The 17,737-nt window shown below is 39.9% G+C and overlaps 1 protein-coding gene across 1 annotated transcript in view; it reads left to right on the forward strand.

Moving 5' to 3' along the window:
* LOC309553312 (uncharacterized protein) overlaps window positions 1–17,737 on the forward strand; it is a 177,413-nt gene that overhangs the window by 118,408 nt on the left and 41,268 nt on the right. Inside the window, exons 6-8 of the mRNA XM_082254340.1 lie at window positions 8,366–8,566; window positions 15,017–15,291; window positions 17,216–17,281. Coding sequence (XP_082110466.1) covers window positions 8,366–8,566; window positions 15,017–15,291; window positions 17,216–17,281 — 542 coding nt within the window. The remainder of the gene's footprint in view (window positions 1–8,365; window positions 8,567–15,016; window positions 15,292–17,215; window positions 17,282–17,737) is intronic.

Genomic DNA, 17,737 nt, shown 5'->3' on the forward strand with positions numbered 1-17,737 from the left:
TTATGGTTCCCTCAATGAATTGTAGCTCCCCAGTGCTGGCAGCACTCATGCTGCCCCAGACCATTACGCTCCCACCACCATGCTTGACTGTAGACAAGACACACTTGTCTTTGTATTCTTCACCTGGTTGCCGCCACACACGCTTGACATCACCTGAACCAAATAAGTTTATCTTGGTCTCATCAGACCACAGGACATGGTTCCAGTAATCCATGTCCTTAGTCTGCTTGTCTTCAGCAAAATGTTTGCGGGCTTTCTTGTGCATCATCTTTAGAAGAGGCTTCCTTCTGGGATGATAACCATGCAGACCAATTTGATGCAGTGTGCTTCATATGGTCTGAGCACTGAAAGGCTGACCCCCCATCCCTTCAACTTCTGCAGCAATGCTGGCAGCACTCATACGTCTATTTCCCAAAGACAACCTCTGGATATGATGCTGAGCACGCTCACTCAACTTCTTTGGTCAACCATGGCAAGGCCTTTTCTGAGTGGAACCTGTCCTGTTAAACCGCTGTATGGTCTTGGCCACCATACTGAAGCTCAGTTTCAGGGTCTTGGCAATATTCTTATAGCCTAGGCCATCTTTATGTAGAGCAACAATTATTTTTTTCAGATTCTCAGAGAGTTCTTTGCTATGAGGTGCCATGTTAAACTTCCAGTGACCAGTATGAGAGAGTGAGAGCGATAACATTAAATTTAACACACCTGCTCCCCATTCAGACCTGAGACCTTGTAAAACTAATGAGTCACATGACATTGGGGAGGGAAAATGGCTAATTGGGCCCAATTTGGACATTTTCACTCAGGGGTGTACTCACTTTTGTTGCCAGCGGTTTGGACAAAAATGGCTCTCTGTTGTGTGGAGTTATTTTGAGGGGGCAGCAAATTTACACTGTTATACATGCTCTACACTCACTACTTTACATTGTAGCAAAGTGTAACTCAATACTTGCACTCAATACTTGGTTGGGGCTCCTTTTGCATGAATTACTGTATTTATGTGGCGTGGCATAGATGCAATCAGCCTATGGCACTGCTGAGGTGTTATGGAAGCCCATGTTTCTATGATATCGGCCTTCATTTTGTCTGCATTGTTGGTTCCAGTGTCTCTCATCTTCCTCTTGACAATACCCCACAGATTCTCTGTGGGGTTTAGGTCAGGCGAGTTTACAGGCCAATCAAGCACATTGATACCATGATCATTAAATCAGGTATTGTTATTTTTGGCAGTGTGGGCAGGTGCCTAGTCCTGCTGGAAAATGAAATCGGCATCTCCATAAAGCTGGTCAGCAAAGGGAAGCATGAAGTGCTCTAGAATTTCCTGGTAGAGGGCTGCGCTAACTTTAGACTTCATAAAACACAGAGGACCAACATGGCTCCCGAAATTATCACTTACTGTGGAAATATTTGCATTTCATTTGAAAATAAAGATACCAGAGTCTGGAGGTAGAGTGGAGTCAGAATCCAAGTTGCATGAGGTCCAGTGTGAAGTTTCCACAGTCAGTGATGATTTGGGAAGCATTGTCATCTACTGGTGTTGGTCCACTGTGTTTTATAAAGTCCAAAGTCAGTGCAGCCCTTCTAGAGCACTTCAAGTTTCCCTTTGCTGACCAGCTTTATGGAGATGCTGATTTCATTTTCCAGCAGGACCTGGCAGCTGCCCACACTGCCAAAAGTAGAAATACCTGGTTTAATAATCATGGTATCACTGTGCTTGATTGGCCAGCAAACTCGCTTGACCTAAACCCCATAGAGAATCTGTGGGGTATTATCTAGAGGAAGATGAGAGACACCAGACCCAACAATGCAGATGAGCTGAAAGCCACTATCAAAGAAACATGGGCTTCCATAACACCTCAGCAGTGCCACAGGCTGATCAACTCCATGCCAGGTTGCATTGATGAAGTAATTCATGGAAAAGGTGCCCAACCAAGTATTGAGTGCATACTATACTGTAGATGGACATACTTTTCAGTAAGCCAACATTTCTGTGTTAAAAATACTTTTTTTATTGGTCCTACTGTATGTAATATTCTAATTTTCTGAGGTACTGAATTTTGGGTTTGAACTAGCTGTAAGCCCTAATCATCAAAATTATGAGAACGAAATGCTTGAAATTTATCACTCTGTGTGTAATGCATCTATATAAAATATACTGTATGAGTTTAACTTTTTGAATTGAATTACTGAAATAAATTGCCTTTTTTTGATGATATTCTAACTTTAAGAGAGGCACCTGTACGACATTTGGCCTTACTTTTAAGAGCAGTGTATTTAACAACATGCTTATTAAATATGTCTACAGTATAAGAAGTGCAAATGCTTGTTCAGCTTCACTATGAATATTCTCCTGTCATTATTTAATGCCATGAGAAGAAAGATCCTGATAGTTTAACATTTGTTACAGCTTTTATGATAGATGGCATGTCTTTAATGAGGTATATGTAGCCATTACCATGCCTGCTTTGGCCTTTTATAGACAGATTTGACCTTATTCCATTTAGAAGGATCCTTTTAAAGTCTCTGGTGGAGCAGATGTTAATTAGATTAGTCACCAATTTGTGTATTTGAAACATTTATAAGCTGTAACATTTTTCCACAGTAAATGACACTTCAGCCATCCGCTCCTGAAGTATGACAAATATTTTGAAAGCTCATTTATAGAGTTTGCGAGTCAGGACAGATACTAGATTAGATTCCAAAACCACTTTAAACATTCAAATAGTAAAACAGCCATTTTACACAACAAAGGTGATACAGTTCTGTCACAATGAGATCGACAAACAGAACACAGCGCGTGATGTCTAACATCACTGTGATATTGCATTATGTATAAATGCTGTAACATTTTAAACCCAGAATAATTGAACTTAGCACGATCAGTTAAGGTCTCATAATTATATCCTGTTCTTTGCCAGACACATCAAAGCCTTGAAGTTACAATATGTAGCATTTTATTGGCAAGTCAACAAATGTGAGCTTCCCTTGGAGTTTCATTACAGTAATGACTTCTGGTCGTGTGAATGCAAGTGTTTGTGCTCAAATCCAATTGGTTAATATATGGATAGGGATATCACAATTTTCACAACGGTTAAATATTTAAATAAAGGTACAGAGATGCAAATAATTTCAACTATTTTTCCATATTAAATGGTTTATGTAAATTGTTGTAAGTGTAAATTTATATTTTTGTGTTTTTACAATTTGTACAGTTTTAGAGTTATCCATCACAGGTTTTAGAAAATATCCTTTAATTGTTATTTGAACTTTATTTTTATCCTAAATTATCATTTCCCAAAAATGACAATCCTAAGAAAAAGATTATCCATCACAGTGAAAATGTATTTCAACTTATACAGCTCATTTTCTATGATGGACAAGAGGTCACTGAGGTATGGTTTGGTTTAGCTATGCTTCTATTACAATATTTGGATCTATGAATCCTTCTTTTGTATGCAGAGAAAGTTTTTACATGTTTTAAGTATACAGTAGTGTGCAGAGGGCTAAGCAACAATGTCTAATGGCCTTTAGCTATGTAGATTTTTGTGTGTACACTATAAATATTATATGGTGAGCATATCAGCTGTATATAAATACAGTTTGTTTTCTGCAAATCCTTGTTCATTTAGGCTCGGTTCACACTGCTACGTCTTGGGATCCAACTTGTGAGACCCCATGTCGCATGAGATGTAAAAATCCCATGTTAGTCAATGAGAGCTGTCCTAATTTGCGCTACTGAAGTTGCTTCGACTTTAGAAAAGGTTCCTGTACTATTTCAAGGCGACTTCTATCCAACTTGTGCTCATAGACTTTTATTGAAGTCACCTTTGAGTTGGATCCTCATCACCATTGATTTGATTTTAGATCCAAATTTACAGGAAGATTACCTAGGCATTCCCTGAAAGTCACATCAAAGTAGTACTCAAGCCACATCAAGTCGCCAGCACATTGCCAGGAAGTCGCCTGCCAAATTTGCACCATGAGTCGCTTAAATTTCAGGTTGCAGTAATGTGAACCAAGCCTTATATTTAAACAAAGAAAGTTTGAAGTCAGGGGTGTTGCTAGGATTATGAAATATCTGCGATTTCCTTGGGAATCCTGTGCAGAGGAATGATGCATTCATACTATGCTGCTGTAATTGGTGTGTGGCCACATTGCATTAACAGTGGTGGTGGTAGTAGGATTAAAGTGTTATGATTAAATAAAACCTGTACCTACTTAGCTTTGGGTCAGGAGGGCATAATGCAGAGAGTGCAGGGTCAGGAATGCATAATGTACAAAGTGCAAGCATCATTAGTAAGTAACACACAGAATACCCTGAAAACAAAAATGCCCTTCTTCTCTCAATACTACCCCCCCCCATGACATCACTTGGTGCCTGGCACTAGCTATGCCCTGTCTTGAATTTTATATCACTTACAGAGTCTTAACCTTCTTAGCGGTATTCCCGAGTGTGGCTCGGGGTTAAATTTTAGAGCCAAAAGCGGCAACCCCGAGCCACACTCGGGGTACCGCCAGAAGCATCGCTGGATCCTGTAAGAGAGGTTTCTTACCTTGTCACCGGGATCCAGCGAAGTGTCTCGGCGGTGTCTAGCGGCGGATCTTCCTCCCGATCGTCTCCGTGCCCGGCTTCCGTCTCCTGCGACGTGACGTTCGCAGGGGGGTGGAACCGGCGGCAAATTCAAATGTAAAAACACACCAAACACACTGATACATTACAAAATAAAAAAAAAATCACATTAGTTTGCCCCCCAGTGCCCTTTCCTGCAGTTTTACTGTACTTTTTATGTATATATATATATATATATATATATATATATATATATATATATAATAATATATATACATATATATATATATATATATATATATATATATATATATATATAATATATATATATATATATACATATATATATATATATATATATATATATATATATATATATATATATATATATATATAATTCTTGTGAATGAGCAGCCCAAACCAAGTGTATACATTATATATATATATATATATATATATATATATATATATATATTTATATATATATATATGTAATAAATGTATACAGTTGGTTTGGGCTGCTCATTCACAAGAATTACCTGCAAAATAATGGTACCGCTTTCAGCACCTAAAATCCAAGAGAATCATACTGCCAGGGAGGTTAATATATTTCTGAGACTTTATTGCCAATATCAGTACACTTCAATAGCCAGATCTACCAACTTGTCATTAACATTATCATCAAGTCTCAATTTGCATGTTGTGGATATTTTATTTATTTTATAAAATGGAGAATAAAGCAGGCACAGTGGGGCTTTGTAGCATGAGGGACAGATCTAGCAAATTCAGCTGAGACATCTTACTACTGAATCTAGTGTGTGCAATGTTAGTATTGTGTGAACCAACCCTTTAAATTATACTTAGTTGTTAACATAAAGCTATGGTAACATAATCTTAATGGGATAGAAACAAGAAGGGATGAAATACCCATCTGTCCTACAGAAAATACTACTTCAGGTTCTCTCCAGTGTTGGCCACTTAACAGTAAGCTGATAAGGATCAATTATTAACTTTCAATTACAGCCAGTGAGCCAATGAGAAGAGAGTGGGGGGGGGAGGGGTGGCAGGATGGGCTCTGTGTGTGAATGGACAATGTCCTGTCACTGGGGAGTGAACCTGCTCAACTGCCCCCATAGCAAGAAGCTTGCTATTGGGGGCACTTGGCTGGGGGGAGGAGCTAGTACCGCCAGCAAAGGAACAGCACAGAGCAGGTAAGTATAACATGTTTATAAACTAAACAAAACAAAAACAAAATCACAACTTTTACAATCACTTAAAGATCTCTTAAAGTGGTTGGTTAAAAATAAACAGTCTAGTGTGTAAGGGGGCACTAGTGAAGGGTTAACTAAGGCAATGTGTTGTGGTTGATGCCCTGAAGGACTCAACAAATATCTAATTTTCCCTTAGGGGTTTATTTACTAAAGCTAGAAAGGGCCAAATTAATCACAATTCTGAAGAGAAACCAATCAACTTCCAGGTTGCTAAAGTTTCATTAAACAAGCTGAGGTTAGAAGCTGATTGGTTTCTCTGCAGAATTGTGACTAAATTTGCTCTCTCTAGCTTTAGTAAATAAACCCCTTAGTGTCCATTTATATGCACAGAGTTCTATGGTTAAAAAAGTAGTCTGCAGAACGGCCCTGCAAAAAATTATTAGCAGGATTCCCTTTTCATGGTAAACGTTTATTTGGTGAGGACTTGGATTGATGGATCCAAAATATTTCTGGGGATAGTGATCTCTTCTGTCTTTTAAAAAGAAAGATAAACAACTGGCGTATAGAGCTTCCGCTTTACGGACTTCCGGTTCCAGTTCATCTAGGCTGTCCTTTTGATGTTCCCAGGCTGCTGGTTCCAAAGGGATGACTCAGGGCCAAGGGCAGAAAAGGTCCTAGTCAGCCAAATCAGCTAAACCAGAATCCAAGTCCCCTTCATAATTAAGGAGGCACTCTCACCCTTTGGAGTGGGGGGGGGGGGGATCCTGGCATTTTTGGAAGCTTGGCACACAACTGGGTCCTTTCCACAGTCTCTATTGGTACAGGTTAAAGTTTCTAAATTTTCCTCCCCTCCGTTTTATGAAGTCAAACCTGTCAGCAGATCTGTATATTGAGTCGTTACTGTTTCAGGCACTCGCTTGCCTACTGGCACAGGGGGTAATCAGGTTAGTTCCATACCTCCCAACTGTTTGAGACGGGAATGAGGGACATCTATTAGAAAAAGTATGTAGAGCATAGAACACACCCCTGCTATGCCCCCTTAAAGGAGAATTATGTAAAAAAAAAGATTAGTTAATCCCAAAATTGCTTTTTTTTTACCACTACTATTCTTTTATACTAGCTTTTGAAAGTTACAAATGCAGCAATTTAGAAATTGGATGAAAGGTTTAACACTGGGAAACAATTTTTGAAAGATAAAAAGTGCATTTTCTATAAAACTCTATAGATCAGACTAAAATGAGAAATAAATGAGGAGAGAGAGAGAGTGACAGAGGGATTTTGTTTCTAAATCAGGGATAGTCTCTTGAAATCAGGGACAGTTGGGAGCTATGCAGTTCTGGTGGCCAAACGCTTCCAACTTCATCAAAGTCTTGAAGCTAAAAGGTGGCTTGTGGCCAGTTTTGGATCTCAAATGTCTGAAAAAGTTTCTAAAAATTCAGACGTTTTGTAGGACATTGGTTTATTCCGTGGTGGTCTCGCTCCAGGGAGAATTTTTGGACATAAGGAACACATGTCTCCCGTGTCAAATTTCCCATGCATCAAAGATACAGTTTGTTATAGAGGACCAGCATTTTCAGTTTGTGGCTGAACCTTTTGGTCTGGCCACTGTTTCTCATGTGTTCAAAAAAGTGTTTGCTCTGGTGCTGGGCCTATTAAGAGTTCCAGGAGTCTCCATTCTAGGGTATCTAGAATGAAAGCGTTCTAGGTCCATTCTGGACAATCTGTTGCTCAGAACACAGTCAGTGCATCGCTTGAGGCAAAATGTGTCTCCTACAGTAAGTATGTTGGAAAGCCTGGGCTGGGTCCTTAATGTGCAGTAATCAGCATTGGATCCAGCACAGAGCCTGGGCTATCTGGGCCTCAAGGCCAGGCAAGTGTTTTTGCCTCCAGGCAAGCTCTGTTCTCTGAGAAATTAGGTGTCAGTGGTCAAAAGTCTCCCTCGATTCGTCTTTGTATGAGACTGCAGGGAAAGATGGTCACCATGTTTGAGGCAATTCCGTGTGCTCAGATCCATTTAAAAGAGTAATGTCCCTAAGTCCCAGTACAATTTGGAGCTTCAAGTGGTTTGTCTCATGCTGCTTTACTGGACTAGTCAGTTGTGGTGGACAATTCCCCGGCAGGGGCATAGAGTATATAAGCCATCATGGGGACAACAGGTGGGGGGCTGCCCCGGTGGAATCAGATCGTATTCTGTCTTGAGCAGTGTCATGTTCCGGCCCTGTCGGTAGTTCATATCCCAGGTGTGGAGAACTGGAAGGTGGACTTCCTAAGTCACCAGCGTTTGATTCTGGGAGAGTGGTCTCTGCATTCCAAGGCATTCAGGGTCAAAGGGGCATTTAACAGGTAAGCCAGCTGGGGCTGGAGCCAATTATTATTGTGTCTTGTTCTCACATGTTAATATTTGTCTTTGTAATTTGAACTGTGAGAACAAGACACATGTACTCAGATTAATTTATGCAGTTTTCCCACTAAGTTCATTAGACATCACTGCATATAATAAAGATATAAATCTGCTTAGAATATATAAAACATATATGTAGAAAATGCCTATTTTGAAAGTCTTGTGGTGTACTCCTTCTTGCAGTTGCGCTCTCTGGATGGAATTCAGAATCTTCCCAAACTCCATGAACTTTATGTCCACAACAATAAGATCAGCAGTCTTCTTCCCCTCTCCACCTCACTGACGCTCAACATTCTTGATGCATCAAATAACCATATGCACTCCTTCTTGGAGACGCTTCAAATTCTACGTGGCCTTCGACGACTTACCCAACTTAGTTTGAAAGTAAGTGTTTTTTTTTTTGAGCTGAGGTGTTTATATAATTTGCTGACAAAACTGTTGGGTCACTTGTACACAACAGGTTCTCTTATACAAAACACAATATTTGTATATTTAAATATGTAGGCTGCCATTTCAGTCTGTCCATCTGTACAATGTTCTATAGATCTCTGACCTGGAGCAAGCATACTGTACAACAAAGTAAATTAAAACTTGTTCTTGGGCAGGGAATCAGAAAGTATTGAAGCTATTTTATCAGCATGCAGCCAAACTAATTGTATTTTCAGGAGGTTAGCAGTGGTATCCCACATTGTTCCTTTAATAAATATTCAAACATAAATTTTATATGTAGCACCCTTGTCCTAGAGCCAGGCAGCCTGGCAGGAAGCAAGCCTGATCATCTGATGGACAGAGAAACACTGTCCAGCAATTTCTGCTGTTAACATTCAAGGAGTGGACAATAAGAAAGTGGCTGGACATCACTGCCTGGACCATGTGGAATGGACTTTTCACCCAGACATCTTCAATCTGATATGTCAGAGTTGGGGACTCCAGATGCAGATATCCTGGCTTCCAGGTTCAACAGCAAGTTACCTCTGTTTGTGGCCAGGACCAGGGATCCTCTTACATTGGCATCAGATAATTCCATGAACTCAGCTCAGGGTAATATACAGTATCTCACAAAAGTGAGCACACCTATAACCAGGGCTGGCCCAAGACATTGTGCTGCCTGGGTCCAAGAATAAAATGCTGCCCCCCCCAAAAAAAAAAAAAATCACGCCCACCAAAAGGCTCTCACATCCAATATTTTATATCATGAAAGTTAAAAGTAAAATTACATTTTTCAGGAAGTCAGATTTACATGCAACAGTACCTTGTCTATATGCAAATTATTTAGGGGGCTGCATTTTGTGTGTGTGTGGGGGGGAGGGGGGTTAAGGGGCTGTTTGTGGGGTATAGGGACATGAAACAAAAAAAAAAAAAAAAAAACAGTTAAATTTAAAATTTAGAAAGTATTATATATACTGTTATCTTCTTCCATAACTCGCCGCTGGACTGGTGCACCAAACACCCACTGTCTGTCCTTACTCCTCCTGTCACTCCTGTGTCTGCCACAGCCACCACCCTAGAAGATCCAGCCTGCCCAGCTGAGACAAAGTGCGCTGATGTCTGACCTCATTGCGCACACCACAATCACACGAGAGACGTTCCCCGGTGATGTCTCCTCATACTCATTAGTTTGCACTACGGGCAGCAGCATGAGATGGCAAAATGCCGCCTGTAACACGCCCCAAACTGATGACACACAAAACTGATGGAAAAAAAATCTTGGGTGTCTATTTGCTGCCCCTTTAAAGTTCCGCCTGGGTCTAGTGAACCCAGTGGGACCCATGGTAGGGTCGGCCCTGCCCCTAACATTTTTGTAAATATTTTAGTATATCTTTTCATGTGACAAACCTGAAGAAATGAAACTTTGCTACAATGTAAAGTAGTGAGTGTACAGCTTGTATAACAGTGTAAATTTGCTGTCCCCTCAAAATAACTCAACACACAGTCATTAATGTCTAAACCGCTGGCAATAAAAATGAGTACACCCCTAAGTGAAAATGTGCAAATTGGGATGCCAGCATTGCTGCAGAGGTTTAGGGGTGGGGGGCCAGCCTGTCAGTGCTCAGACCATATGCCACACGCTGCATCAAATTGGTGTGTGTGGCTGTCGTCCCAGAAGAAAGCCCCTTCTAAAGATGATGCACAAGAGAGCCCGCAAACAGTTTGCTGATAACAAGTGACTAAGGACATGGATTACTGGAACAATGTCCTATGATATGATGAGACCAAGATAAACTTTTTTGGTTCAGATGGTGTCAAGCGTGTGTGGCAGCAACCGGGTGAGGAGTACAAAGACAAGTGTGTCTTGCCTACAGTCAAGCATGGTGGTGGGAGTGTCATGGCCTGGGGCTGCATGGGTGATGCCAGCACTGTGGAGCTACAGTTCATTGAGGGAACCATAAATGCCAACATGTACAGTGACATACTGAAGCAGAGCATGATCCCCTCCCTTCGGAGACTGGGCCGCGGGGCAGTATTCCAACATGATAACGACCCCAAACACACCTCCAAGAGAACCATTGCCTTGCTAAAGAAGCTGAGAACTCCACTTGGGTGACTTCTTCTGCAAGGTAACCTTCTTGATGGCTATTACATCTGCCAGATGTGTCTCTGAGCTAGCGGCTTGAGCCATTCCTTACTCTTTACAGGGATAAAGTAGTCTTGGTATCCAAGACCTTTATTTCTTCCTAAAGTGGTGTCAGCCTTGCACCTCAACAAAGACTTCATTCCTTCTTGAGCTCCCCTCCATAGCACTCTAAGAGGATTGCTCTACATTACCTGAATGTGTTCAGAGCCATCAGCATGTCCATCAGGAAGATGGACTCCATATTTGTTATTAACTCAGGACCTCACAAGGGGCATTCTGCTTAAAGATCCATTATGCTAGGTAGATAAGACAACTCATCCCAAGACCTGCCTTACACCCTAAAGGATAACGCACTAATGTGTGCTCACTCCACTAGGTAAATAGGAGTTTCCTGGGCATTCTGGCATCAAGCCTCTTTTGCCCAACTTTATAAGGCTGCCACCTGGTCATTTGTTCCTACCTTTTCCAAGTTGTACAAGGTGGAGGTCCAATAATCTGCAAATGCAGCTTTCAGTTGCAAGATTCTTGCAGGAGCATACTGAATTGGGTCAGTTGATCCTTTTTATTGTTGGGCCTGTTGGCACAGTTCTGTTTGCCTTGTGGTTGCCCACCCTTATTATTCATTGCTTGGGGACCTTAGGGCCCATAAAAATCCTAGAGTCTATGAAAATCAAGCATGTGCCTTGTACTGTACGATAAGAATAAAATAAATTTTGACTTGCCTATAAATTCCATATGTTGGAGTACAGTACAGGACACAGGCCACCCTCCCCCCTTTTCCTATGTTACTCTGCATTGCTCGCTACAAAACTGAGGACTCACGGAGTTGTGTAGGGGTATAGGGACTAGGGGTATGCCCAGGGAGTATGTTCTCAAAAACTTTGCCAGTGTCCAGTCACCTGAAGGTACCAGTCTATAACCCAGGATCTATGAATATCAAGGGGATGAGTCATGAGGAATTGGACTATGGAAGATATAGGTACACCGTGCATGTGCATGGCATCCTGTACCTCCTAACAGTGGTCTGGGAATGCAAACTGGATTTGCCTACACAAATCTGCTTCCATGCTTGGCATGGTTAGTTTGAAAAAAAAAAACCAAAGGCAAAAGGCAGGATCACCAGTTATTTGGCAGCTACAGTATGTGCCAAATTAAAACATTACATGCAATTTTAAATAAAATATACAGTCAGGTCCATAAATATTGGGACATTGCCACAATTCTAATCTTTTGGCTCTATACACCACCACAATGGATTTGAAATGAAACAAACAAGATGTGCTTTAACTGCAGACTTTCAGCTTTAATTTGAGGTATTTACATCCAAATCAGGTGAACGGTGTAGGAATTACAACAGTTTGTATATGTGCCTCCCACTTTTTAAGAGACCAAAAGTAATGGGACAGATAAACAATCATAAATCAAACTTACACTTTTTAATACTTGGTTGGAAATCCTTTGTAGTCAATTACAGCCTGAAGTCTGGAACGCATAGACATCACCAGACGCTGGGTTTCATCCCTGGTGATACTCTGCCAGGCCTCTACTGCAACTGTCTTCAGTTCCTGCTTGTTCTTGGGGCATTTTCCCTTCAGTTTTGTCTTCAGCAAGTGAAATGCATGCTCAATTGGATTCAGGTCAGGTGATTGACTTGGCCATTGCATAATATTCCACTTCTTTCCCTTAAAAAACTCTTTGGTTGCTTTCGCAGTATGCTTCGGGTCATTGTCCATCTGCACTGTGAAGCGCCGTCCAATGAGTTCAGAAGTATTTGGCTGAATATGAGCAGATAATATTGCCCAAAACACTTCAGAATTCATCCTGCTGCTTTTGTCAGCAGTCACATCATCAATAAATACAAGAGAACCAGTTCCATTGGCAGCCATACATGCCCACGCCATGACACTACCACCACCATGCTTCACTGATGAGGTGGTATGCTTTGGATCATGAGCAGTTCCTTTCCTTCTCCATACTCTTCTCTTCCCATCACTCTGGTACAAGTTGATCTTGGTCTCATCTGTCCATAGGATGTTGTTCCAGAACTGTGAAGGCTTTGTTAGATGTTGTTTGGCAAACTCTAATCTGGCCTTCCTGTTTTTGAGGCTCACCAATGGTTTACATCTTGTGGTGAACCCTCTGTATTCACTCTGGTGAAGTCTTCTCTTGATTGTTGACTTTGACACACATACACCTACCTCCTGGAAAGTGTTCTTGATCTGGCCAACTTGTGAAGGGTGTTTTCTTCACCAGGAAAATAATTCTTCGGTTATCCACCACAGTTGTTTTCCGTGGTCTTCCAGGTTTTTTGGTGTTGCTGAGCTCACCGGTGCGTTCTTTCTTTTTAAGGATGTTCCAAACAGTTGATTTGGCCACACCTAATGTCTTTGCTATCTCTCTGATGAGTTTGTTTTGTTTTTTTCAGCCTAATGATGGCTTGCTTCACTGATAGTGACAGCTCTTTGGATCTCATATTGAGAGTTGACAGCAACAGATTCCAAATGCAAATAGCACACTTGAAATGAACTCTGGACCTTTTATCTGCTCCTTGTAAATGGGATAATGAGGGAATAACACACACCTGGCCATGGAACAGCTGAGCAGCCAATTGTCCCATTATTTTGGTCCCTTAAAAAGTGGGAGGCACATATACAAACTGTTGTAATTCCTACACTGTTCACCTGATTTGGATGTAAATACCCTCAAATTAAAGCTGAAAGTCTGCAGTTAAAGCACATCTTGTGTGTTTCATTTCAAATCCATTGTGGTGGTGTAGAGAGCCAAAAAGATTAGAATTGTGGTGATGTCCCAATATTTATGGACCTGACTGTATGTAAATAATCCAACCCATGAAAGGAATACAATATTTTAAATGTCAGAATTCTTTTTCATGCAACTTCACCCATAATGTGACTGTGATCCACCTCCACCCTCAGTTGAAAACCTACTCACTTTAATATATGAACCCTATTATTAACATTAAGGTCATATACAATTTTTCCTAGCCAATTGGGATCTTTTTATGCCTGCAAAAATAGAAATATCCTTCATGTTCTTCCATATTAACTTAAAAAAAAAATACATGGGACCATAGTGTGCACCATATAAACAATTGATATTTAAAAATGGAAGCACTCACAATAAAAATGTGTATTCCAGCATGCACTAGCTTGCTGGCACATATACATAGCATTTCATACGATCAGTTTTAAAAGTATCTGCGCTTTCAAACTCAAACTTCAATTTCACAGACCCTGAATGCCTGATGACATGCAATGACATCACCAACAGCTTTGCATTGGAGTTGGAGTGTGAGAGCGCAGGACTGACCCCTTAACACCAGGCACTTCAGGGGTCTGTATGTTACATACAGTCCTGGCCAAAGTGTTTATTGTATCAACAGTTGCAAGTTGCTATTTAGTTTCTAACTACTGTATTTTAATTAGGTTTTCCTTGAAAGTAGGCTTAAATAAAGTGTTAGTACTTTGTCCATAACCAGTTTTTTTAATATTTTCTATAATGATTCTTTAGGTTTATGTGTGTCTGTAAAACTCACCTTGATTGTACAGTAATTAGGAAGTATTTTGTGGGTACAAGGACTGTACAGTACAGTATGTGTGCAGTGTCTACTGTGTGTAGGCCTAAATAATATTAAACCATGTTTCTTTGGACCACACCCATTATATAATATAATTTAGTCAAACCCACTTTTCACATCTGCATTTTTCTTCCTTTCAAGTTGTCCCTCTTTTTCAGGAGTGGTAGGTATCTTCCTAATTAAACCAAATTACTATAAAATAAATTTTATAAGTAAGTATTTCTTCTAAAAGGTAAGTGCGAACCGGCACAGATCAGAGGCTAGCCATTGTGGAATGTGCTAGCCCTGACTGTCCCGGGGGTATGCTTATTGAAAAATCACATCTGTGCCCGGAACTCCGCTTTAACAGAAAGAGAAGTGCAGGTAAATCTTCCAGTGGGGACACCTGTTCCAGTAACATCTGTATAAGAGGGGAATTCCCCTCACTTCATAGAGATTTCCTCTCACTTCTAGTTGTCACTCCCAGAATAAAGGGAAACATTTTTCCCTTCCCTGCAAAAAAAAATAAATAAAAAGTTTTGGCTATACAAGCAGTACATTTTAAATTTTTCAGGTGTGGCCTGCCGCCTGATCTAAACTACATCGCTGGTTAAATCATACTGTCTGCATATTAATCTTTGAGTAATCAAAATATATACTTTATTTGCTTTTTATCTTGTAGGGAAACCCATTGGCCCTTGATAGCAGATACCATTCGTCAATCAGACAACATACATCTATATGTATCTTGGATAACACCATTTTAAAAGAGGCTATGGATATTGAATTCTCTTCAGTTTATCGTTCGTTACTCAGACAATCCATGGACGCTCTTCAAGGAAAAGACTACAAAAAAGAAACACTGCGGGATATTATCAAGAAAAATTTAATTCTAAAACAAAAGAATAAACAAGATGCAGTAGAAAGTATAATCCATCTTTTTCATAAGAGAATACTGTAAGCAACTCGGTTTGTACAAGCCATATAAGTTTATGTCTGCATTACTCTAAAACTTTACAATGGCATAAGATAGGAAAGGGGATTAGAAAACAATCAGATTGCGATTTTATTTTTTTTCTGACACCTACCTACACAAACCTATTTATATTTTTCCAGCATAGTTATACTATAAGGCCCGATAACATGTTGCATAGTAGAAACATACATCCCCACTCTCAATTTTTTGAGCAATTAACAAGCATTTGTCATGCATAGGGCCACCCATTCACTTGAATGGGCTGCTTTATGCGCATTTGTCGTGGCAAAGAAGCTCAGGTACCACATTTTGGCCCTGAGCCTGGTTCATTTTTACAAGTTTTGCCACACAACATTTGAGGCAAAAGCGCACCCCAATTGGAGTGCTATTAAGAATGAATGGCACCTAAATGCACATCACACATTTTGCCACTTTAAGCATTATAACGTTATTTGGAATCACAGGCGTGACAATTCTGCTTGTGATTCCAAATCACTAAGAGTGAACGGGGCCTTTCAATCAGTCGGCTGTTTGCCAAATATTTCCAACTTAACCCAAAGCCTTTTTCATGGCCTTTTTAACCTTATAGTTTTAATATTGTTGAAAACAATTATCAAGTAAAACTTTTTAGCATCAAAAATCAAAATTTAACTAGTGAACCTTCATGTCATTATGGCTGTTGTTTATATCATGCTTGAAAATATTTCAGTGGAAATACAGTAAATCAGAATACCTGCCAGCAGGCCCAGTTTCAGTGTTACAGGATTTAAAGTCATGAAAGATGTATTAAATGTTTTGGTCAGTAAAATAAAACAGTTATAGACCTAAATAAAAAACATAACAAACTACATTTTAAAATGAGTAAAAATTCCAAAATGTTGTAAAATAAGATTGACAAGAAATATATTTTTGTTTAAAGGTGGTTTGAGTTCAATGCTGGGGATCTAATGTTACATTTAACCTGTCATAAGAGGCTGCCATAGTTCACCAGTTTCTGCTGATTTGCTGACCTACTTCTGGCTTCAGTACTTTCTGAGTCATGGACTAGGAAAATTAGGCAGATCAAATCAAATCAGGTCTCAGAACCTTCATTAAAATACTTATCAACATTTTTGACTAATTGTTTAAGCAAAAGGACCAGCATAACATTTATAAAGGAAGAGGTCAGCAATGGAATCATCCTATATATGTATCTGTCTTGCGATTTACATCAAAAACTAAACAAGACATAACCTCATATGCAGTACATTGAAACTAGAGAGACAGCATGAAAGTGACTGCCAGCATGTGGTTACATTGCGTAGTAGCATAAAATAAAAATCACCCAGGTATATTAAATTGGTGTGCAAACCCTTACATACAATATACCCATTAAAGTAACTTGCCTTGTGTGATACACAGAGATGAAACGACTCTTCCTACGTAAGTTGCACCTGTCTATCCGCAGTCTTCTCTTCTCTTCTCTAGAGCAGTTCAAAGTGGAGAATTTATATTGCTTGTCTGACCTTCAACAAACAGTGGGCAGGGAGCTGAAGTTAAGCTGTATAGAGCTAATTTAGGTAAGCTGAGAGCTGATTGGATGGAAGGGAGACACCCTCCTTCACACAGCACTCAGAAACAGAGCTAAGGCTGTCAATCACAGGCGGTGTGCTGGAGCTCCCTCCCCTGTCACCTTATTACCTCTTTGTGTCAGGAAAACCTGTCAGAAGTGGTTCATGCCGATAGCAGAGGAAGAAGGCAGCAGGCAGAAATGAATTAGTGCTCTGGGGTGAGACAAGTACACACCAAAGAGGAATATGATTTGTTCATATTTCATGTCAGAGGTTTACAACCACTTTAATTCTAAATGCTGGACAGTTATTATGTTGTAATAATTAATTTGTGTATGTTATTTATATCATGCAGAGATCTACAGGAAGATCTTAAGGAGTTTGAAGATGATCTCAATGGGGAGATGGAAAACTGCAGTAGGTAATGTGTTTTTGACACCTCTTCAACCCAAGCTTTTTTTATCAAGCACAAGGACAAAGCTTTTTTTACCCATTTTAATTAGGTATTGCAAAAATGCTGGATATACAATTATAAATCGCAGGTTCAAACAAGCCATCTGGCTTGTTAGCTCCAATCTGCATGGTCTCTCGCTTTTATTTCCCTTTTAACTTGCTATAAAACATATGGACATATTTGTTTCATATGTTTTGCAGGCCTTTGCTGCACATAAGTACACTTGCCTTGGTGGCAGGCAAGCAAAACCACTAGTGAAGATATTAAATGCATGCTCTATACAAGAACAACAGGCAGATGGTTCTAATAATTCCACTGAAAATAAAGGTAAAGCAAAGTAGGTATGAAAAAGTAAAGGTCACACTTCTTAAGCCCTGATTTCTTTAATGTATAATCCCTCATTTGCAATATAAAACTTTATGC

The sequence above is a fragment of the Pelophylax lessonae genome (genome assembly GCF_965119305.1).
Source record: "Pelophylax lessonae genome assembly, chromosome: 4".
Taxonomy (NCBI): domain Eukaryota; kingdom Metazoa; phylum Chordata; class Amphibia; order Anura; family Ranidae; genus Pelophylax; species Pelophylax lessonae.